Raw genomic sequence first — 25,184 nt, 5'->3', positions numbered from 1 at the left:
ACACTCCCCACTGTGAGAGAGAGAGAGAAAGAGAGATAGAGCGAGCGACAGAGAGAAAATGAAAGCTGTCTAGTACCTGTAGCTCAAAAATTTATGTAAACACTTATGAAATTTATGAAATGATTGATGGAAGGGATATGGAGGCAAACATGAAAATATGTTACTCAGTCTTTTTTCTACATAACATCTTTGTTAGAAGTAGAGAAACAAGGAATAAAATTATTCAAAGAATACAATTATTGTAATTAATCTCTGGACTTTCAATGGATTATGTCAATTATTGATTTATTTATTTATATTGCTATATTTTGGGTCAAGTTTTCCATGGACCCCCCCTAGCAAACTCATGTGGATCTCTGACGAATCCTGGACCCCAGTTTGAATACCCCTGTTATACACAATTACTTATAGAGTACAAAGATACCTGTGTCTGGAAATAGAGAGAAAGAGGTGTGGAAAACACTTTCAAAAACTGTGTTCTCCAAATATGACTTTGCATAGATTCTCCAAATCAAACTGGAGTCAAAGCAAGTGACAGAATTGCCAAAATAATTCAGAATAATAGAACTGAAAACATAAAAAAAATCATTCAAAATAATGTTGTGATTTTCTGTAAAAAAAAATACTTTAGCTCCTTCTCCACTTCTCCACATTCAGAGGTCAGTCATCTCTTCCTCTATATGCACTGTTTTTAGTTTTGTCAGTTGTTTCCCCCCTTCATCCTCGACTGCTCTCATCTCTCCCTTCCCCCCCTTTGAAACCGCACATAGGAAGTCTCCATTTAGGTTTGAGGTCATCTGGGCATCATGACCTCTGAACTCACTGGTAAGGTCCGTTTGGGCAAGTAAGGCTGCACTCACTGTGAGAGTGGTGTAGTCTTGAAGGGTGGTTGTCATGGTGGTGTTAAGTGTGGTGGGGGAGCTGTGGGTGGGGTCAGGACTGTAACCCAGGTGGTAAAGGTATCCTCCAGGAGTCTCCAAAGGTTCCTTCTTCACAGCAGACAGTGTGTGAACGCAACTTAGACTGTAGAGTGCTGTGCTGGACTCAAGATAGGTCAGCTGCAGCCTGTCCTGCTTCTCCACCTGGTTGTGGCACAGAGAGGCAGGAGCAGGAGAACTGTCATCAGCAACGCCTGACAGAAAGAGGGATGAGAAATGACAGAAGATGAGAGAGAGGATAAAGCTCTCCAACTTTTTCAGTGATACACAAATATTAAGGATATACAGTTCATATTCAATTATTATTTGGTTCATGCGTCAATGACTACAACAAAAACCACAACAAAAGAATTCTGACATTTTATGACCTAACATTTCCCTCTCATAAAAGGTTAAATTTAGTGTCTTATAATGCAAGTATTAATTAAATTAAAGGTGACAATAAAGTCTTTTATAATGTTCCAAAGGATTAATATTTCAAATAAATGCTGTTCTTTTGAACTTTCTATTCATCAAAGAATCTTGAAAGAAATAAGATAGTTTCAAAAACAATCTAAAATCGTGTCGACAACCCAAACTTTTCCACACGAGTGTACATATAATCAAATAAAGATTATGCCACTTAATATGGATTTCTTTTCAAGAATTTCATTATGGATTTTTTTTATTTATTTAATGTTTACTAATTAAACATATTTAATATAGAAAAATAAAAACATTCTCATCATAAAATAGGGTGTATTTACTTCATTGTGTATGAGTTGTACTTCTAATGTATTTTTCAATAAATACATAAATAGGAACAGACTGAATGTCATGTCTTTGATGCTCATAAGAAACACAACACACTTGTAGTCTTCTCATTCTGCTCAAAGCAATGAGGCTCACAAACCTTGTGTGACTGATGGGGGTGAAGAAGATGATGAGAGCTGCAAGGGAGGAAGTGCCACCTTGTTACTAAGCAGCGAGGTCCCATTGCCTTTAGGATCCAAGTTGTAACCTTCAAGCTGCAAGCCATTGGATGGGGTGACAGGGAATGCGGAGCTAATGGACGTGGTCTGGTCCTGGACCAACACATCCTGCCTCACATCCTCTGCTTTCACCTCTGTGTCTGTCCCATTCACACTGCAGTGAAATGAGGGGTACGCCAGTGCAGGATCCGCTGTTAACCCTTTACCCTGTCCTCTATCATCCATTTCCACATCTGCCGTTGATCTGCAGACCAGGGACTGGAGTCCCAAGTTCATGCCACTGAAGAGGACATGTCCTGTGGTGGAAAGAAATGAAGGGGTGCCGTTGTGGAAAACAGAAGTGGGAGTGTTGACTGAGACTCTGTTAAAGATGACGGATGGTGGCGAGACAGAGGTCCTGCTGTCTCCAGCCTGCTGGACAATGACCCCGGCCTCCAGATCTCCAGAACAGAGAGGAAGAACTGCATTGCCTATGGTCCCATCAGCACAGGTTGACATTGGACACGGGGACAGAGACTCCCGACCTTTACTGTTCTCATCCTCCGTACTGTGATTTCCATCTGACTCACTGAGAGAGAGTGAAAGACAGAGAGTTGTAAGCTTTTGTATCTTCCCTACACTTTAGCACATTATAATAGATTTGTGTTCTGTATATGTAAACTTCTTAAATACTTTTTGTTAAATTCTTGAATCATATTACTTCATTATTTTGGACAGTTTCTTATGGAGTGTACCTGTGGCTCAAGTGGATTTCGTGGGTACACCTTAGGTAAAAACTGTTTTCCTGAATGCACTGTAAGTCGCTTTGGATAAAAGTGTCGGCTAAATGCTACATTTTATTGCACTCAGCTGAACTAATAAATGAACTGAAAATGCTTTGGCATTACAAAATCAGTGTTAGCAACACCAAGGTCATGACTCATGGGTTCGATTCCCAGGGAAAGCAAGAACTGATCAAATGTGGATGTGTACCTTGAATGTCATGTAAGTCTTTCTGGATAAAAGTGTCTGCCAAATGCATAAGTGTAAATGTACAATGTACTGAAACAGAGTGCAACTTCAGACCAGGACTGCTGAACAAGAACCAACCAAATCATAAAAAGCTGGAAAAAAAACACATTATGACAACACATTAAAACATCTATAACTTGCTGAAAGAAGTTTTTTTTTATTGCATATTGAAATTACTATTTTTTGACACTGCTTTTTATGTTTTTGCCAATATTGTATGCTAAACACTCGTACAAAGTAATTACTCCGAAAGAGTGGGAGAATAATGAATTATTACTTTTCATTATTTGCTAAACTGTACATTTTCGCGGGCTGACGCAGCTGCAGGAAGATGTAGACGGTAGCGCGCATAGACAAATGGAGAGGTAAGTATCCACTTCACACCGCGGGACCCCCTAGATCACAGCTTTCATGTGTCAGCGGTAATACTGTCTATACCACAGACTCTTTTTTTTTACGCACGCGCTCACGCAAACCATTTGGCACAATAAGTACTATGGCGACACAACCCCACGAACATAGCATGACTTCACAAATGGCCAGCTCTCTGACCACAGTGCCCTTCGCCATACGGGGATGGGTCGCCAGTAGCCTAACAAAAGGTTAAATTTAGCGGATATTTTAAAGAATAATACAGTGCGATTCATGCACTATATTTCAAAGTGCCTTCAGCTGTTCAAACATAAATTCGTCTGATTGAGAGAGAAGGGTTCGTTTAGTGAATGACTGCAGCAGCTGTGAGACTACAGGTCTTCCACAACTGTTCCTTCTCACAGCCAGCCAAAAGATTTTGGCATTGTATTTATTTATTTATTTTTTATTTGTGATAACGTCATTACATGTCTGGGAGATTAAACAAAAGACGCGTTCTGTCTGACTGCGTTCTGTTCTATTCCTTGATTTTCCATTTAAAAACACAGTATTGTTAAATTATTTTCTCGTTGTTTATTTTAATAAGGTTTATATAAGTTCAAATATATTTAACTTTTAAACACATTTCAAAACGTATTTTAAAACTCGTAATCTATTAAACATTATAAAATGTCAATTGTTTTGTAATAATATAAATAATTATATGTTGCTGGATTTCTGGCTGAGACTCAGAATGGGGGTCCTGAGTCTAAGTAAAAAATGCCTGACATGGCCTATTAATATTATATTTGCCACACCCCAACATTTGGCACTACAGAAAAGCACAGGATGTCCTCTATAAAAACAAATGCTTGCATGTTCAGATTAATATTAGCAGAAACGCATTGCCAAAGATGAACTGTTAGGATAAGAACTAAAACTTTTTTATGTTAGCCTATGGAGTACAGCTTTAAATGATATAACTGCCCAATTCAAGTGAGTGAGTGAATATGATTGATGACAAAAACATTCCTGATCAAGATGCTTCAAGCAACGTGTGACATCAGATTTCAGTGATTGAAAAAAAAAAATATATAAATGTATTGGAGGGAGGTAATTTCCACCAGATGCGCTGGAGCTTTGTTTACAAAGAGAAAAACATTACAGTGAATCCTGTATTAGTGCATGTCTCTGTATATGTTAAAATCGAGTGCTAAAGAGGAGGATTTCCTATCCTCGGTTAAAAAGAAAAGTAAATAGTTCTGAGTGATTTATGTGGTGGGTCGAAGCCTACACGTCAATGGATCCTGAATAGTTAATGTTTACTCAAAATAAACGCACACACATACATTTTACGCACATGTTTGGATGTCCTTTAGAAGCTGCCTCTTAAAAATTCGACCAAAGCATGTTTTTCTTTTTCTGTAATTTAAAGTCATTCAAAATAAATTAAAGATGAGTCTAAATGTAAAAAGACTGGTAACAAGTTGTGACAACACAAGCAGACAAGAAGGAACATTTTTAAAAAGCATTACAAAATCTCCTCGATCTCAATCTTGTCAATAAACCAATTTAAACTCTTGACAGACGTTATTCATTCATTCACTGAACAAAGTTTCTGTTTGTGGGTTTCTAGTTTTGCTCACCTTTTGGACTGCGCCTCTGACGGGTTTCTGTCTCTCTGTCTCTTGTTTTTGAACCAGTTGCTGACCTGTGTGAGGGATAGTCCTGTGATCTTGGCTAGATTCCTTTTCTCGGCCGGGGACGGGTACCGGTTCTGCTTATAGAGGTCCTTCAGCGCGTTCCTTGAGCGTTCTTTGAAGCAGTACACCGTCTCCTCTCCATCCCAGATGGTCCGGGGAAGCGGAAACTTGCGTCGCAGGCGATATTTATCCACTGCGCCCAGTGGTCTACCGCGGGCCTTCTCCGCCTCCGTGTACCGGGCTTTGTACCATAAGTCCTGCAGGGCAGAGTGGCATGAGGGGCTGAAACTGTGGCTCTCCAAGATGCTGTAAAGCTCCTGGTAACGCGCATGGTGGAAAGCCACCAGCGCCTGAGCGCGAAGAATACTTTCATTCCCGCGCAGTAAGTCGCTCTGCGGGAGAGACCAAAGAAACCGGGCGAGTCGATCCACGTTGCCCCCCTGCTGAAGCGCCTCGCAAACACACGCAACCTGCTCCGGTGAGAAAGCCAAAGAGGTCCCTGCTGCTGCGGGTGAAGTGTGCGCAGACAAAGAGTCCATTGTGGGCATCTTGCGCTCAGAGGGAGAGGTCTGCGTCTGGTGCTGTCTGACGAGCATCCCGGTGGCCACTGGACTGTCCAGAATCAGGATTTTGACGTGCCCCCGACTGTCCGTGGAGCTCTCGAGAGGCTCCGCGTACTTCACATTTTCCTTTTTGATCTCGCCTGCCACTGTCACTTCAGTAGAGGAAACAGACATTGTTTTTATTCTTCACCTCAGATTTAGTCCGTCACCCCGCCTCGTTTCTGCCCGAAGCTGATCCGGTTACCCGTGCGCCATGCGAGTGATATCGGGTGTCTTTGTAAGTGGATACCTTTCCCCTTTCACTCCAGCAGCGTGACTTCTTAGCCCGATAGTTTGATCGGGACACACATGATTGGCTACACGAAATTTCGAAAGGGGCGGGGCGAACGCAGCTTCAAGGCGAACACATTGAAATGAAGCTGTCACTCAGCCGTGACGCGCTCCCGCAGCTCACCTGCGCTATAGGTGAGATCTCATTCGAGGCTTTAGTTTACTTTAAGCGTAATAGACACAGACTGTTCATACAACAGACACTTCAAACGACACAGACATTTACAAAACGACAAGCCCTACCCCTTAGTTCATTTTACTCCGTTTGAAAGGTTCTTGGTCTTTTAGGTCTAAAGGCTACTTGGTCTAGTATTGTCTCTTAAAAAAAGATTCCAGATTTTCAAATAATTGTATCTCGGCCAAATACTGTCCGATCCTAATAAACCATACATCAATGGAAAGCTTATTTATTCAGCTTTCAGATCTCATGACACTTAAGACTGGTTTTGTGGTCCAAGGTCACATTTATTTATTTATGAAAATGTCTGTCTGTCTGTCTGTCTGTCTGTCTGTCTGTCTAGCTGTCTATCTATCTATCTATCTATCTATCTATCTATCTATCTATCTATCTATCTATCTATCTATCTATCTATCTATCTATCTATCTATCTATCTATCTATCTATCTATCTATCTATCTATCTATCTATCTATCTATCTATCTATCTATCTATCTATCTATCTATCTATCTATCTATCTATCGCTGAAACTCGAGCGAGTCGAGCAGTGTTTGAATGGGAACGGTTGTAATAGACGCATTTGTTTCCACCAGGGCGATTTTGAATGTAACACTCCTATTCGCTGTGGAGTCTGTTTATTCTTTTACAGGCGGACTAAAACAAATAATAATAATAATAATGGATGATCAGGGATGCCCGAGGTGCAAGACGACCAAATACAGAAATCCATCTTTGAAGCTGATGGTGAATGTGTGTGGACACACGCTGTGAGTTCCTGCTGTCAGATCTCTTATCATTCAAACCGGTGTCGGACTTATTCGTGATGGCCAAAACTAAAAGTTTTATTATACGCGTTTGGTTCGTTTTACTTGTATAGTAAAGTGCTACAGTGTTTCAACCTGTGAGTGCAGTAAACCGATATTTTTATGACATTTTACATTTGTTTTGATACACTTCAAAGTTACCATGGGAACCATAGTTTCAGCCATAACTGTAAAATCATAATAAATTATCATATGATGTACTTCAGATATTATGAAGAGCTTTTATAATCATTTACATTTCATATTTTTAATACACACATGACCAAGATGTAGCGCAGTGACAGTTCTGTCAGTTGACCTAAAGTTGAAATTTTTATTCTGGTAATAACAAAAAATTGTAACAGTAGTATTTTGGTGGAAACGATTACAATGATAAATGTGTTAAGGATGAATACAGACAAGGCTATTCATTTGGTGCATGAGAGTAGTCATTTAGCCACAGAGAGGTGTATTAGTATGTGGATCTCATGGTTGATACAGGTGCATCTCAATAAATTAGAATGTCGTGGAAAAGTTCATTTATTTCAGTAATTCAGTGCACACAGACTGAAGTAGTTTAAGTCTTTGGTTCTTTTAATTGTGATGATTTTGGCTCACATTTAACAAAAACCCACCAATTCAGTATCTCAACAAATTAGGATATGGTGAAATGCCAATCAGCTAATCAAGTCAAAACACCTGCAAAGGTTTCCTGAGCCTTCAAAATGGTCTCTCAGTTTGGTTCACTAGGCTTATACAATCATGGGGAAGACTGCTGATCTGACAGTTATCCAGAAGACAATCATTGACACCCTTCACAAGGAGGGTAAGCCACAAACATTCATTGCCAAAGAAGCTGGCTGTTCACAGAGTGCTGTATCCAAGCATTTTAACAGAAAGTTGAGTGGAAGGAATAAGTGTGGAAGAAGAAGATGCACAACCAACCGAGAGAACCGCAGACTTATGAGGATTGTCAAGCAAAATCGATTCAAGAATTTGAGTGAACTTCACAAGGAATGGACTGAGGCTGGGGTCAAGGCGTCAAGAGCTGCTACACACAGATGTGTCAAGAAATTTACTCAACCACAGACAATGTCAGAGGCGTCTTAGAAGAAGAACTGGACTGTTGCCCAGTGGTCCAAAGTCCTCTTTTCAGAGGACTTGAGAGCAAGTTTTGTATTTAATTTGCAAACCAAGGTCCTAGAGTCTGCAGGAAGGGTGGAGAAGCTCATAGCCCAAGTTGCTTGAAGTCCAGTGTTAAGTTTCCACAGTCTGTGATGATTTGGGGTGCAATGTCATCTGCTGATTTTAGTCCATTGTGTTTTTTGAAAACCAAAGTCTCTGCACCCGTTTACCAAGCAATCTCGGAGCACTTCATGCTTCCTTCTGCTGACCAGCTTTTTGAAGATGCTGATGCTGATTTTTATTTTCCAGCAGGATTTGGCACCTGCCCACACTGCCAAAAGCATCAAAAGTTGGTTAAATGACCATGGTGTTGGTGTGCTTGACTGGCCAGCAAACTCACCAGACCTGAACCCCATGGAGAATCTTCTTGTATTGTCAAGAGGAAAATGAGAAACAAGAAACCAAAAAATGCAGATGAGCTGAAGGCCACTGTCAAAGACACCTGGGCTTCCATACTACCTCAGCAGTGCCTCAAACTGATCACCTTCATGCCATGCCGAATTGAGGCAGTAATTAAAGCAAAAGGAGCCCCTACCAAGTATTGAGTACATGTACAGTAAATTAACATACTTTCCAGAAGGCCAACAATTCACAAAAAAATGTTTTTATTTTTTATTGGTCTTATGAAGTATTCTAATTTGTTGAGATAGTGAATTGGTGGGTTTTTGTTAAATGTGAGCCAAAATCATCACAATTAAAAGAACCAAAGACTTAAATTACTTCAGTCTGTGTGCATTGAATTTATTTAATACACAAGTTTCACAATTTGAGTTGAATTACTGAAATAAATTAACTTTTCCATGACATTCATATTTATTGAGATGCACCTGTACTAGTCTGAGGTCACTCCTCGTGCTCCGGATGCCCTTGACCTTCAGAGAACTTAAGGATTCATGGTGGACTGCTGACCTGAGACTGAATGAATATATTACACACTGATGACACACTACTGGGGACAGTCCAGCACACACTCCCCCGGTCTGTATGCAGAAAATCAGGATATAGGAAACATAGCTAATAAATTACCATAGTCTGTGATTAAATACAGATGATGGAGTGGAAGTATGTTGCTTGTAGGTTTGTTCAGCTATGGGCCATTTTGGCCCTTTGGACTTTGGAGAGAAAAATAAACTCATAGGTCTTTCAAAATCAGACTTAACATTCTCTAAACTATAAATGCAACTCTCATCTGTTTTATAGGAAATCACAGCTCTGTTGCATACTACAGTGTATGCAAAATGTAGGAACTCAGAAATGCAGTAACATAAAACATTTAATTAATTCTTCAGTTATTCTATCAGTAAATTGTCCAGTGCCACAAAAATTAAGTTTTTATTTTGCTGTGTGAGCTGTACTGTTAAAAAAGTTTAGATTTCATTTTTTTTAATGCTATGCCAGTCAATCCTGGAAATGTAATTTTTGTTCTACTTTTTTTGTTGACACTCAGTTTTATCTAGCTGAATACTATTGTATATCACATGGAGCTTAGATTTAAACAATAGGTATAAGTTTACTGGGAAAAGTTAATAGTAGTACATTTATATGTATACAGTACATTATTTTGTCTGATCTGCCTTCAGGTCCCCTAAATTCTTTGGTTTCCCAGCATCTTTTGCATATTTGAATCCTTTTCAACAATGACTGAATGATTTTAATATCCATCTTTTCACACTGAAGACAACTAAGATTCTCATAGGCAACAATTTAAAAGGTTATCACAAAAAAAAAAAGTTTTGGATCTTACAGGTAACAACACAGTATTAAGAATAAAGCATATGGGAACTTTTGAAGGGGGCATTTTTATAAATTCAACTATTATTTTATCTTGTGGACTATATATAAATATATTTTATGTGAAATATCTTATTCAGGTCATTACTAAATTAAATATAACATGCTTTGTGTACCACCCCTCTTATTTTGGTTAAAATAATTAACATTTAACATATAATGCAAAGTGTATGTAAAATTCTGACTACAACTATACATGTATGCCTGACAAATTTTAAATAACTGAATGATCATTTTGCATGGGATGGCTCATAAGATGAAAGGATGTTTAGCCTAGAAGTTGTGGAGAGTAGGATCATTTCACTGACAATCAACTCAAGCCATGTGAATTTAGCAATGGAGCAATTGTAGATAGTTTTACTTTTTTCACACGTGAAAAACATGCTTAAAGTAATTCAAATTAAGTTTCTGAACTAATTGTTCTAAGATCTAAATGTACTTTTTTGAGAAAATATATTATTGTTCGAGAATTGATTTTAAGCAATTGAGAAAAAAATTAACATTTGACACACACACACACACACACACACACACACACACACACACACACACACACACACACACACACACACACACACATGAATAGTGATGTTTACCTACATTTTTCTTGTTTCTTTACACATCATGTAAAATCACAGCCACAACTGAGAGACAGTTATATTTTTTGCAAAAATAGTTTTTCATGTAATAATAAATGTTTAAAATGGTTAATAATTATTCTACTTTTTTATAGCTTTTATAATAGTATAATAATAATATAATTAATGTAATCTGATTTTCAGATTTTTTGTATTTTTTTTGGTTTATAAAAAATAAAATCAAATTGAAAAGGCATTTGAAAAACTTTTTAAAAAAATTTTAAGCAGCCATTACTCCCGCCTTCAGCATCACATGATCCAGAAACCTTTATCATTATTATCAGTACTGTGATAATTTTTTCCACGATTTTTTTAGGGATAGTATTTGTTTGAAATATAATTATTTCAGACATTTTGTTGAATAAAAACAAGTATATTTTTTATGTTATATAATATATTTAATTTCCTGTCACCAGCAAAGATTGTTTACAGAAATGTTGTGCACTGTATCATATACACTACCTGTCATATTGAACAGTTTCAGTGAGCAACTTATTCTTGAGAAAGAGTGGGGAAATGAAAAACAGACGGAGAAAAGGAAAGTTAAACTTCTCAGTGGAAAATGAAAGATTGCTTACTGTATTTTTAAGAAAATCTAGTTGAAACTCAGCATTAGTTATATGCATAAATCCTAGGCAAGATGTAACATTGGTTTTTTTAACACACACTGTATTTTGTCAGCCCTTAATGTGTATGGCTGCCTTACTTCAAACCGACCCATCATCACTCCATTATAATCGAGTAAGACCACCACACACACACACACACACACACACACACACACACACACACACACACACACACACACACACACACACACACACACACACACACACACACACACACACACACACACACATATCAGGACTCTGTTTTATCCATTAGTCTAAGTTATGGCTCCATTTGGAAAGTTTTTAGGGCCAAATCTTACCCTCTGAAGCAGTGAGATGATTGAAATGTGTGTTTGTGTGGAACTGCTTCTTAAGGCTTTTCCAGCAGATTTCACATTTCATTTTCTGTTTATTTTGACCCTCTTTCAGCAGACCTTCTGCCAATGTGAGTAAAATATTGTGTGTGTGTGTTTCAGGTGTGAGAGCTGTGTGGAGATGCTGTTTGTCCGTGGTTCAGGTAACTGTGTGCAGTGCAACACTCCTCTGAGAAAGACTAATTTCCGCGTGCAGCTCTTCGAAGATCCAGCCATCGATAAAGAGGTGGAGATCCGCAAGAAAGTTCTTAAAATGTATGTGTCCGAAAAAAAAGTGTATAGGTGCATCCAGGATTGTCTTTTTAATGATGTATCGCTTTTCTTTCTTTTATTTTCTTCTCATCTTTCAGCTATAATAAGAGGGAATTAGATTTTTACACTCTGAAAGAATATAATGACTACCTGGAGCAAGTGGAGGACATTGGTGAGATGCATATATCAGAAATTTATTACTGTTTCTAAATAATCTTTTTTAAATTTCAAATGCATTTTTGTGTGTGACTCCAGTGTTTAACCTGACAAATAACATAGATGTTGAAAGGACCAAGCAGATGATGGAACAGTACCAGCGAGATAACAAAGACATTATACAGAGAAACAAAGCCAAACTGGTGGGTTTATGTGCATAGTTTTGATTGAGCAGATAGATGATTTCACAAGTGAGAGGTTCATTTAAGCAGAAATAAAGCTTAGAAGCAATCAGAATAACATCTTATTGAAGCCACAGCATAGCAATTTGTTTGCACTCCAGACTCAGTTGAGATTTTTTTTTAATTGTATTTTATTTTCCATTTTTTAAATTCTATTTTAATAAATTGTCTCTCTGTTAGACACGTGAGCAGGAGGAGTTGGAGGAGCTGTTGTTGCAGGAGCAGCAGGGTTCAGAGCAGAGGAGACTGGAGACCCTGCAGGAGGAACAGAGACAACTACAGGCTAAGAGGAAAAACAAACAGGCCCTGCTAGATGAACTGGTACACACACATTTTAAGTGTTGTTTTGTTCCATGGGTTGATACCTCATTGCCTTTCTACATTAGCATGTGCATCTGACTTTAGACTTCGTCCTTTGTGTCCAAAGTCATCAACTGGTAGTCCGTAAAGGTAATGTAGGTCTATAGACTATCATGTTAAACGAGTAGAAAATTCATAAAAACATTTTTTATACTTCACACACAATATATGTAACTACATCCTTATCTGGTTGGAGTTGTGGCAGTGGTTAGGGCACATTGAGTTTTGGTGCTTATGCAAGCCTAGCTCTTATTTCCTATTTTATTCACTGACAATTAAAGTGTCAGAAGAATGTTTGAAATAAAAGCATATCCTCGAAAGTGAAGTGAAGTGACATTCAGCCAAGTATGGTGACCCATACTCAGAATTTGTGCTCTGCAGTTAACCCATCCGAAATGCACACACACAGAGCAGTGAACACACACACTGTGAGCACACACCCTGAGCAGTGGGCAGCCATTTATGTTGCGGCGCCCGGGGAGCAGTTGGGGGTTCGGTACCTTGCTCAAGGGCACCTAAGTCGTGGTATTGAAGGTGGAGAGAGAACTGTACATGCACTCCCCCCACCCACAATTCCTGCCGGCCCGGGACTCGAACTCACAACCTTTCGATTGGGAGTCCAACTCTCTAACCATTAGGCCACGACTTCCCTGAATGTTGTGTTTGTGCTTGCAGGAAATTTCCAAGTTACCTGCAGCTGTGCTGTTGGCCCAACATAAAGATCGAGCCTCTCAACTGGAGACCCAGATAGAAAAACAGAAGCAAAATGTCAAGCCAGCTAACATTTTCTCTACTGGAATAATGATGGTGAGGGAACAACACGCATACACACATGCACAACTGGTAGGGCTTACATCATATTAATTAATAATTAATCAAATTAATTCCAGTTTAATGCCACTAAATGAAGGCTTATGATTAGTCATAATTAAATCCATTCTTTTTTCATTATTTTTTTTTCAACATTTATTTCAATCATATATATATATATATATATGTATATATATATATATATATATATATATATATGTGTGTGTGTGTGTATTCTAAATAATTTATTAAGTTTCTTTATTATTCTATAAACAATTGTGCTAAATTTACACACTAAATACAAATGAGATAACTAAATGACTTTCTAAACCATAGACATCATAAATGTTTTTTTCATATGTTTATAAACATCTTATGTTTCCTGTGATATATTTAGCGCACTAAGTGCACGAGCGTTCGTGTACACACAGACACACCAGCATGTTTGTATTAGCCAGTGTTTGAGTATGACGTGGGAGTGTGTGTGTGTTTATATCATTTTGTTGCGCACCTGTGTCGTAAAGCAGGTATGACTGTTTTTTTCTTAAAAAAAAAATCCCGTCAGCGGTCACTGCAAAGGACATAGACCTGAACCAACACGTCATGAATGTGTATGCAAACGAGGAAGGGGAGCAGTACAGCACATCTTAAAAACTGCCATTTGAGAGTAAAAACAGAAACAGTGTGCACAATTGTCTGTGTTTGTGTGTGTGTATATAATCCAAGTGAACAAGTTTCCACAAACGTGTCTTGTGGTTGGCATGGAGAGATAATTGGTGTGTATGTTGGCATGGATCTTGGCACAGGGAGGGTAGAACTTCTAAAAAAATATTGTCAGCTTTAGATGGCTTTACACTACTAGGCAAGAGGCATGTGTGTATGGTTATATTTAACACACAGATGTTTCTGAGCTGTGCAGTTAAGCAATGTGTGTGTTCGTCTGACTTTTTGCAGGCAGAATCATACTCTGCATACATGTGGAGAGAGCCAGTAGATCAAAATATTGTGTGTTACAGGGCATGTTACTTGTTACTTGAGCTCAGTTAATGCCAGCTGGAGGGTCCACAAAGCTCACTTTATCCCCTCTGAATTTGGATGTATGTTCACTAGTGTTACACGATAAATTCAGGACACTTTCTCAATGTGAATTCAGTGACTGATGATTATTTTCTGTGAATAGGGCAAGATATTTAAGATAATGTGTTGATAAGTATATTTTGATGTATTTGTAGTAATATCTGTGTGTTTTTGTGAAATTTTTCTATTGTGCCACATGCAGAACTGTGTGAGTGTGTGATCATTTTGAAATGTGCTGATCTGAGATGAGTGTGTGTGTGAAGGTCAGTGGAGGTGCTGATAGACAGTTTATATTTGTTGACCTTGGAGCGTCCTGAAGACTTGCATAGTCAGAGTCCCGACGTGCTCTCCCGCCCAATCCCATGTGAAACAGAAAACTTTTGCCATTCTCTCACATTCCTCTCTCGACTTAACGAAAAATAAATTTGTCCAGAACACACAATGTTTAAATGAGTTTTGTCAAATGTACTTTTTAAAAAAAGTTGTGGACAATCCTTGTTTGAGGATGCTTTAGCAATGGTTGTAGTTGCTTTAGCAAATGTAGTAGTTGTGTAGAGTTTAGCTTTAAAGCAATGATTATCAATCAGGGATCCCTAGAAAACTTCCAATGGGGTCATAGAATGGCATGAAATGTATTTATATATATAAAATTATTATTATTAATATATGACATATATTAATTATTATTAATATATGACATAATTTATCTGTAATCTAAATAAAAAAAGATCAAATCAAGATATAAACGGAAATCATTCATTTTTAAAATTACTTTAAAGAAAACTTTTTTTATTACAATTTTTGATTATTAAATATTTAAAGTAGCTTAACGGAAACCGATATCTTGGACATTAAGAGCCAAAATCTATAAAATTCTAAGTAATGAGAAACAAAATCAGAATGTCAGTGACAATTGCTAGCCCTATTGCTTTCCGTTTGTCAAATGCATTCAATGTAAATTGAAATGATCAGAATTAAGAACTCTTTAAAAAAAAAAATCTAAAAGCCCAAGTGAAACTGATTGACTGACTTTAGAACATATTAATTTTATCAGTCCAATGGGAAACAATGTTTTCAATGTATAAGGCTGCAACAGTTAGCTGAATTAGACAGTGAATTCAATGTTCTTGCCATATTTCTTTTTTTAAAGATGTTTAGAGATTTGACTGAGGAACTTTGTAGTTTGTACTCAAGGTATTCTTGGACGCTTCCGTATTGTTATATATAGAGTTATATCAGATTTTATGTTACTTACTCCAAATGTTACATCAGAAAATTAATTTAAATTTAAATCTTTTGGCTTTAATGTATAAATGGGTGGTTCTTCACAGAATAAGCTTTAAAGTCTATGGTCAACTTGGTCTGCTCTGGTAAATGACAGTGTGTACTTCACTGGTACAAGGAGAATAGCTAATCTAATAATAATTTACATAAACTCTTAACGGTACAGTAAAACAGCCTGGTTTTATGCTATTAAATTATGGTCAGTGAAACTAAATTATGGCTGTTTTCAGTGCAAGAAACTTTGATTTATATAAAATGCTCCAGAAGTATATGCAGTTCCTTTTAAGATTTACATAACTGTTTGGAAACACAGCCTTCTTTTCGTCTTCCTCCTAATGCCAACTTTAAGATGGAATAGTTTATAATAGAATTTCCCAAATCCAGTCCCACATTCTGGTTGATACTTGTAGCTGACTACTGGCAAGAAGCAATAACAACACACCTTAGAAATAATAACTGGCATTTGTTGAAATGGTAATGAAATTTTTACACCCACAGAATGAACAAACAAATGAGCCATTGCAGCGTAGAGCCTTTCCTGTGCCAGTCAAAATGTTCTGTGCCTCCCAAGACAGTCTAAAATGTAGAACCAGGGGGGATGGTTTATTTAAAAAAATGTAAAATTCAAGTCCACCTCATAAAAACATGTTTACTATGTGTTAATGTCAAACATATTGGCTGATTCACTGCCCAGGCAGGGGTGAGGTTAAAGCACTGGACGGCACTGAATGTCGAAACGCAGCAGATATATGATTGATTTGAACACAAGGCCCAGTTAAACTGTGTGTAACTGCTTGGAGTGAAACTCTGAATGCGCAGACAACCGGACGGGTGTTTCAGCTCAGGGATTTCCTTCCCTCTCCACCCCCTCACAGTAATGAAGATGGATCGAGCCGGCAGCTCTGTTTTAAGGGCGCTGGGGAGTGAATATGTATCTATAGAAGCAGCAGCATTTCTCGACACGCATACACAACACCTCAAATAAATGTTGAGCGCAGATGTTCATTTTTGAGTTGGCAAAGATGCGGTAGTGGTTTACAGTGGTGTGTGTGTGTGTGTGTACTGGAGTTCTGAAGAGTTTTCCACTGGTATTAGGCTGTTGACAGGGTAATCTGTGATGGGATGGCTTCTATGTGTTGACATGGAAATCTCTAGACAAATTGTGTTTGGAACTGATCAGACTGGGCGGACAAGATAATTATTGTTTGTTATTTTGAATTCATTATTAACCACAAACATTTGGTGTGTGTATGAAGAAAGCTTAAGTGTTTATCTTGTAGAATTGGAGTGCTGCATTTGCTTTCGTGAACTTTGCAAGTGTGTGTGTGTTTGTGGTGTTTGCTGGTGTCAATGTGAGGAAAAAATTGTTTTCAGTGAATAAATAAAATGGTTAACTGGCCAGTAACTTTACTGAAGAAATGCATTGCAACAATATAAGTTTTGAATTGAACAGCAAAAATTATATGGGTCTCAAGCAGCTATTTTTTTTACTTCAAAATTATTTTAAAATATATACAGTTGTCCAAAGGTTTGGGGTCAGTAAGACTTTTGAAGTATTTATTTTAAAAGAATTCTTGTATGCTCATATGCATTTATTTGATTAAAATACAGTAGATACAGATTATTAAAAAGTAAAATAATGGTTTTATATATAATACAATTTTAAAATGAAATGTATTGCTGTTATAGAAAAGCTACATTTTCAGCCAGTCTTCAGTGTCACATGATCCTTCAGAAATCATTTTAATATGCTGATTTAATTCTCAAGAAAAATTTCATATTATTATTAAATGTTGGAAACAGTTGTGTTGTGTAATATTTTTGAGGACCCTGACTGCACATTTCGGGTGCTCACGTTCAGGAATGTTTAATTGAATAGTCAGTTTACAGATCATAAAACAGATCAGAAAACACGCTCTGGTTACTTTTATTGCTGTTGTTTTCTCTCTTTTTCTCTCCCTGTTTTGTGTGGCATTATTTTACTTTGCTGTTTTGTTGCCATTTAAATGCATGCAGTACTTTCAAACCACAGTAACAAGAAGCTCCCCCATGGAAATTCCCTCTCTCCACACACACACTCACTCACACTCCCTCCATGCTGTGGTTTCTGTCTGTCTCCAGCAAGTTCAGTCGCCCTTGTGTGTTGCCTGTGTGTGTGTGTGTGTTGGCAGTGAGTGACGTTGTCATACGTCTATAGATCCCCTGCTTGGATCTGGATCCATTGAGGGATGTTATTGGCACTCATGCATTTGTGTGTATATGTGTGTGACCTCATCTTAGACAGAATGTCTGTTAGTGTTGTTTAAATGATGTTATCTGCATTAACAGTTCCATTTTAAACTCAACGAGTGGGTTAAATAATATAATCTCAAAAGGTGGTAAATATTAATATTTTCCAATAAATCAATCAAATGTAAAATTTGATTATTTAAAGAAAATTAAATGAAAATATTATTTCCAGTGTCACATTTTAAGGTGTTCTAAGCTATTTGTTTTTCATTTTTTTATTATGCTTAAAATGTACCTACTTTCTAAATGGTTATCCTCAGAAATCATACTTGTTTTTTGTGACAGTCATAGACTTTTTAGCTGGCCAATCAGAAATGATCTCTGCCTGTCAATCATTGTCCGTGTTTATGTGTGGAGTTTGAAGCAGGGCAGTCTATCTAATCTAAATCGTCTAAGTTTTTGTTTAGTAGTGACCATGACAAAAAAATATGCATATGTATTGTCTAAACAGTGCAAAAATGCATCTTTCTCTCTGTCTCTTTCCTTCAGGGTCAGACTGTGTCTTTGGTGTCGGTGTCTCGTGTGGAGGAGGTGTTGTATGTCTATCAGCCTCTGTGCATTGACACATACGGGCCACCCGTTCCAGAACTGGATCAGTTGGGCCGATTAGGGTAAGAATTACTTGCATTTTGCTAATGTGAATTATATTATATTATGGTAACACTTTACAATAAGGTTTCATTGGTTAACATTAGTTAACTGCATTAGTGTTGGGTCAGAGTCTACCATGTCGAGTCTTTTAACTCTTTTAGTTAACATGGACAATGAAAAATTTATTTGGTCTCACTTTAGTTTGGGGACTAATTCTCACTATTAAATAGCTATTAACTATGACTTATTAGCAAGGTAGTCGTTAAGTTTAGGAATGGCGTAGGATTAAGGGATCTAAAATATGGTCATGCAGAATAAGGCATTAATATGTGCTTTATAAATACAAATAAACAGCCAATATGCTAGTAATATGCATGCCAATAAGAATAAGAGTTTTTTTTATCAACCCACAAATAAAAACTGTATTGCATGTTGTTTGTTCATGTTAAGGCATTACAGTGTTCCCTTTCCCTATGTTATGTTGTGTTGTGTTGTCTTATTTTATGATGTGTTATATGTTATTTTATCACTATTCCAGTTAATTAAAGGGGAACAATGAACAGACTGCATTTAATTAAATAAAATAATAGTCATTATTTTAATTCATGCATAGGGATATTTTTTCCTTCTTGTACCTTCTCGTTTCCCTTTCTGCCAGTGAGAGTGTATGTTTGACAGAGATAAATTACCTCTTATTCAAACAAATAAACCACATCTCCCATGGTGCCCTGCTCCCAGGGTAAACAGGAAGTCTGCAGACAGCTTTGCTGTGCTTGCAGTTTCATGCTTCACTTAAATTTGACTTTCTCTGTAAAACGCTCTCTCACTCTTCTCAAACACACAGTCTTTGAAGCTAAATTAGTGTAAATTAGGTCTGCTCATTAATGCAATGATCTTTATTCTGCCAATGCTGTACACTATATCCTTCCTCTATAATAATTTGAGATGACTCGCTTCATGTCAAATAAAACCGCTTTTATTAGGCTACTGATGACTATAGTATTAAAGGGATAGTTCACCCAAAAATTAAACCTTTATTGACAGAATATTCTTCTTTCAATTAAAAATTAAGCTTAACCCTAAGGTATACACTTGCAGTTGAAGTCAATGGAGCAAAAATGCAAGTATTGGCTTATAGACTTCCATTATAAGTGTATTTCTGTCACAGATGCTGTTGACAGAGCTTAACTTGTATTAAACCCACACACACAGATAGATAGATAGATAGATAGATAGATAGATAGATAGATAGATAGATAGATAGATAGATAGATAGATAGATAGATAGATAGATACAAACTGGAATCTTCAGAGGAGGATCTTGTGATGTGGTTTGGGTTGAAAAAGAGTGAGGGTTATGAAAAGAGAAGATAGGGTGGATCACTCTCTCTTTGTTCCTTTTTCTCTGCCGTTCTGATTTTTTTTTCTTTCCAGCTTCAGTCTTTTGAAGTCGAGAGCGGATGAGTCTCTGAGTGTTTGTGTGTGTGTGTATATGTGTGTGAAGTTGACAGAGAGAAGGATTGTTTTTTGCCATTTGTCTTAGTGTGTTTTGACAGTGAGTTAGTGGAGATTTATGTTGGACTGGTTTGTGTTTTTGGAGGGTCATGTATGTATTCACTTCCTCCTCACCCCCGAGGCGAACCCCGTTCTCTGTGTCCGTCCCTGTTCTGTACCTGTATAAATACAGATTGGGTGGGGCATTTTATTAAAGACAGCTGTGTGTGTGTCTTGGAAAGAGGTGATTGGGTTGAAGTTTTCTTTCCTCCACACACAATGTTTTCAAGTGCAATCAGCTGCATCTGTGTAATGTGTGTGTTGTATGAATAGCGGAGGTTTTTTTTTTTTTTTTGAGTAAATAACTATGCGTTAATATGTTCTTCTACTTTTACAATTTTGCATATAAATATATTTCAGATTTTGCCTATACAAGTCTCCCTTGATGGATCAGTAATCGTCCCATCAAACCCTCTCAGGACACAAACACACACACCCACACACACACCCACACACACACACACACGCATTCAGTCAGTCAGTGTTGAGTGATGTCTCTGGTGAGTTTGGAGACGTGTCTGCAGAGATTTGGATAAGGTAATTAGCTTAAGAGGCAGTTGGTATTGGACAGGTCATGACTTGTATGCGAGTCTGTGTTTACATTAGGTTTTGTTAATGTTTTGAAATAATCCAGGTTACATTGAATTCCATTCAAAAGTTGGGTTCATTAAGATTTTTTCATGTTTTTAAAAGAAGTCTCTTATGCATTTATTAGATCAAAAAAGTAAAAATGGTAATATTGTGGGGAAATAATTTTTTACTAAAATAACTGTTTAAAATATATGCATATATATATATATATATATATATATATATAATATTTGAAAATGTAATTTATTTCTGTCTTAGCACAGCTGTATTGTCAGCAGCCATTACTCCAGTCTTCATTGTCACACGATCCTTCAGAAATCATTCAATAATAAGCCAATTTGGTGCTCAAGAAACATTTATTATAATCAATAATAATAAAAAATGCTGTTTAATAATTTTGTGGTAACCATGATACCTTTTTTTTTAAAGATTATTTGATAAATAGAAAGTTCAAAAGAACATTTATTTCAAATAGAAATCTTTTGTATAAATGTCTCTCTTTTCATTTTAATTTAATCAGTTGAATGCGTCCTTGCTGAATAAAAGTTTGTTTCAGTTAATTTTTTTTTAAACCTTACTGATCCATAACTTTTGAACGGTAGTGTAAAATTCCAAATAGTTTGACAACCTGCAGTGATATTTTTTTGACTTCTGTTCCTTTTTATTTGTGTTGTGCGTAATTATTCACTGTCCTTAAGTCTGAAACTACTAGTGAACACGCTTCTATTTTGCATCATTTTTTTTATTATTAAATTATATATATATATATATATCTTTTTTATGTTAAAAGTTTTCATGAGTTTCTGAGTTTCTTAGTATAATTTTCTTCAGGTCAGAGCAATTTCCAAGGACTTGTCTTTCGCCATGCCAATGTTTAGACTAGTTTTTTTTTTAGAAACACACATACAGGAAGTCATCTTGTGCTAGATAGGAAGTAATCCATCAGCAGGTCAGAAGAGGGAGCGTGTGTGAACAGGGTCAGTACATCTGGTTGATTGTTGTTTATTTAGGTAATAAAGAACAAGATGTACTGTGAATATTGCCATGTTTAAGGCAATCATTTTAAACCTAGTAAAACAATTACTACTTAATAAATATATGAAGCACACAAATTTTCATCAAGTTTTTTTTTTGGAAACTGCATTTTGAGAATTGAGATTTGAAATTTGCATATGCAAACAAGCCTAAAACAAAGATTCTGGCCTTGGCTCCAAGGGTAAATTTGGCTTGCAAATGGCCCCCATTCCTGTGTGTAAGGGTAGCGAGAGAGAGAGCTGAACTTTTAAGACATACCCCTAGGGTGCATTATGGGAATTCAACGAACAAACTAAACTTGTTCACCTTCTCTCTCTCTCTCTCTCTCTCTCTCTCTCTCTCTCTCTCAGTCCACAGATTTGATTGAATTTTGCATTTCACAATGGTATGGCTTACCCTTCGAGCAAGGAATCTTCACCCATGATCTCCTAGATGTGTGTATGGGTGTGTGTTTTCGTTCTCGTTCAGACTTAGTTGTTGGCTTCTCACTTTACAACATAAACCATGACACACATCTTCATGCATTACAGACACATGATGCTTCTGTAAACAGCAATATACCTTCGGACCAGTAGGTTTTAATGACCCAGGTCTTCTGTTCCTGCATAGATGAGTTTGCTCTCTGAACTCCGATAAGGATATTTGCGTCGTGGATGAGTTGCAGTTTGATATATGTCTGTCTGACATAGCAGTGCGGGCAACCAGATCCGTTTGAAGAATGTGTGTGTGACACTGACCCTGTTAAAATGACAGATTGTCCAGCAGCTGCATGAGAGTTTCCTCTGCTTTTTCTGAGGGGTACATTTCGGTGCTGAATCCTGTGCTCGGAAAGTCTCTCTCAAACTCTCTCGAACACACACACACACACACACTTCTATTAGGTATCAAAGGCTGGCAAGAAACCCAGATCCCTCTGACAGAGAACACGCACACCATCATCACCACAGTGTGTCAACGCTGATACAGCTGCATGTTTTAACTAAAACACTACTCACTTCATATCAGAATTTCAACCTCATCAATTTGACAACATGAGCAATGTCAGCAACATGTCCATCTTGTGAAGGATACATAAGTCAGACGGCCAGTAATATCCTCCTAAACATTTTAGTCATAGTCCAAACCCTCACATTAGTCACTTTTCAAACTTCCCTCCGGTTTTCTTATAAATCCTTTCTTCCTTTAGGACTTCTCTTCTTGTTCTTCAGGTTGAGAGTTTAATTCAAATAAAAATATAATTATAAATTTATTTGAATGTTTTGAGCATTATATAATTACCAAAAATGCAATATTTTAGTTTGTGAGTCCCATTTGTTGTTTCAAAAGAAAATTTTTTTTTTCAAGCCTTAAAATTTATAGAAAATAATTAAAAATATACAATTTATAATATACAATTTATGGAAAATAAAAGGGATCTTATGATTTGCAATTAGTTTGACCATATGAGGTGGAAATAAACCATTTTATCAAGGTCATGCACTTTTATTTACTGCTAACAAACCCATTTTAAGTTTTAAAGAATTTTGCTCCAATTTCTTTCGTTCTGAATCTGGATTAAAAAGTGATAACAGTGATTCACTTGTGGATTTATATGTGTGGTTTGTGTATTAATGATGGGGAACTGAAGCAGCATTAGCTCATGGTCTAGTGCTTCAGTTATCTCTGTTTGTTTTGAAAGTGTGTGAAGCTGAGAGGAGCTTAAGTGTTTCTGATGATACCTGACCCCCTCTATCACTCCCCTTCCCTCTCTCTCTTTCCATCATTCTCTTCCTTTCACTGAAGTATCAGTTTACATGTAATTTTCAGTTCTCTCATAATGAATGGCCGCTGTGGACTCCAGCTGCTGGAGTGTTTTGGGGGTGTTGGGCTAGCGAGAGATCTCAGAGTTCCTCCCACAAGCATTAGGTTCCTGACACTTGTCTTGATGGTTTGTGGGTAACTGGCAACTGTCAGTTTGGAGAAGAATGTATGGGTTAAGAAGTGACATTTTTGACACATTGTTACATATTGATATTTTAGTTATCTACAGGAATTTTTATATACAGTGGCATGCGAAAGTTTGGGAACCCCTTGCAGAATCTGTGAAAACGTGAATCATTTTCAGAAGATAAGAGAGATCATACCAAATGCATGTTCTTTTTTATTTAGTACTGTCCTGAGTAAGATATTTTACATAAAAGAAAAAAATTGCTGAAATTATTAAAATAACCCCATTCAAAAGTTTGTGAACCCTTGGTTCTTAATACTGTGTGCTGTTACCTGGATGATCCAAGACTGTCTTTCTGTTTTGTGATGGTTGTGCATGAGTCCCTTGTTTGTTCTGAACAGTTAAACTGAGATCACTCTTATTTTGTTAAAATTATTTACATTTTCACAGATTCTGCAAGTGGTTCCCAAACTTTTGCTTGCCCCTGTATTTATATGTGATGTAGTTTTGTTTTTTAGAATATTCACTACCAAGTTTGAGATCTGTAAGATTTTATTTTATTTGTTATAAGTAACTGAATACTTTTAATCAGCAAGAATGCATTAAATTGATTAAAAGTGACAGTAATGAAATTTTTGTTACAAATGATTTCTATTTCAAATAAATGTTGGACAACAAATGTATCATGCTTGCACAAAATATGTGGTTCATTAAATATACTGTGTAAAATGTATGGTTTGCAGTACAAAACCAAGGAATAAATGACTATTTAAAATACATTAAAATAGAAAACAGTTAATTTACATTTGTATATTATTTCACTATTTATTTGGCTTTATTTTTGAGCAGAAGACATTTTTCAAAATCATAAAAAAGTCTTACCCATCCCAAACTTTTAAACAATAGTAATGTGTTATATAACATTATATTTTTCAAAAAATATTTTGATGGTTATTATAATTTTGAAAATGATGTTTATATATATATATATATATATATATATATATATATATATATATTGTGGTTGGGAAATCCATGGACTCATGCATGTAAAACAGCAGAGCTGCTCCCTCTAGAGGATTAACCAGATTATACTCAAAGACAAAATTGTGGGTTTGGAAACCTGTTAAGCTATTCACTATTATAACTACTCATCTTCTCCCATGTCCAGGTATTTGAATCATGTGCGCACAGCGTCTCCGCAGGATCAGGCTGGTGGTTATACATCAGGACTGGCATGCCATCGCGCCGTCCAGGATGCTTTCAGTGGCCTCTTCCCCTCATGATATTACGAAACTACAGCCACTTCCACTCCATCTGTTCATCAGGCTTCCTAAAGACTCACTGACAAGTCAAGGGAGAGGCTGTGAATGGTTGGACACATGTGAAAGATCAGGAATGAAGGACTCCTTTCAGAGGGACAGCTTCAGAATACCCTGGAGTTTATGTTGAAGAGTGACATAAACAAGCTTTAATAGGCGTACAGATTTTTTTAAATTTTTGTTGATCAGTTTTGTTATTTTTGTAATGCTGCTTCAGTTAAATAAACACACACACACAAAATTCAG

The 25,184-nt window shown here is 36.8% G+C and overlaps 2 protein-coding genes across 2 annotated transcripts; one reads left to right on the top strand and one right to left on the bottom strand.

Annotated features, from left to right (window-relative positions):
* Positions 1-574: 574 nt before the first annotated feature.
* LOC132110594 (homeobox protein SIX4-like) lies at positions 575-5,864 on the bottom strand. The gene is made up of 3 exons (XM_059517317.1): positions 4,918-5,864; positions 1,831-2,477; positions 575-1,132 (listed from the first exon to the last, which is right to left on the bottom strand). The coding sequence occupies exons 1-3, from the start codon at positions 5,709-5,711 to the stop codon at positions 654-656; spliced, it is 1,920 nt and encodes a 639-aa protein (XP_059373300.1). The 5' UTR covers positions 5,712-5,864; the 3' UTR covers positions 575-653.
* A 751-nt stretch (positions 5,865-6,615) lies between these two features.
* Positions 6,616-25,003, top strand: LOC132110596 (CDK-activating kinase assembly factor MAT1-like). Its single transcript, XM_059517320.1, has 8 exons — positions 6,616-6,813; positions 11,551-11,703; positions 11,799-11,872; positions 11,956-12,059; positions 12,279-12,419; positions 13,134-13,265; positions 18,408-18,529; positions 24,788-25,003. Exons 1-8 carry the CDS (start codon positions 6,725-6,727, stop codon positions 24,900-24,902), a joined length of 930 nt encoding a protein of 309 aa, XP_059373303.1. The 5' UTR covers positions 6,616-6,724; the 3' UTR covers positions 24,903-25,003.
* Positions 25,004-25,184: the final 181 nt, after the last annotated feature.

This window comes from Carassius carassius, chromosome 30, assembly GCF_963082965.1.
Source record: "Carassius carassius chromosome 30, fCarCar2.1, whole genome shotgun sequence".
NCBI classification, from domain to species: Eukaryota; Metazoa; Chordata; class Actinopteri; order Cypriniformes; family Cyprinidae; genus Carassius; species Carassius carassius.
The sequence above is the reverse complement of the archived record's forward strand: the minus strand, read 5'-3'. Positions and strand labels throughout refer to the sequence as shown.

Bases quoted from the DNA above. Each gene is read 5' to 3' on its own strand.
- LOC132110594 (XM_059517317.1), bottom strand. From the start codon at position 5,711: ATGTCTGTTTCCTCTACTGAAGTGACAGTGGCAGGCGAGATCAAAAAG. The intron at 2,478-4,917 runs GTGAGCAAAACT...ACTCTCTCTCAG, and splicing joins TCAGAGGCGCAGTCCAAAAG to TGAGTCAGATGGAAATCACA. The intron at 1,133-1,830 runs GTTTGTGAGCCT...TCTTTCTGTCAG, and splicing joins ACCCCCATCAGTCACACAAG to GCGTTGCTGATGACAGTTCT.
- LOC132110596 (XM_059517320.1), top strand. From the start codon at position 6,725: ATGGATGATCAGGGATGCCCGAGGTGCAAGACGACCAAATACAGAAAT. The intron at 12,060-12,278 runs GTGGGTTTATGT...TCTCTCTGTTAG, and splicing joins AGAGAAACAAAGCCAAACTG to ACACGTGAGCAGGAGGAGTT. The intron at 18,530-24,787 runs GTAAGAATTACT...TCCCATGTCCAG, and splicing joins GATCAGTTGGGCCGATTAGG to GTATTTGAATCATGTGCGCA.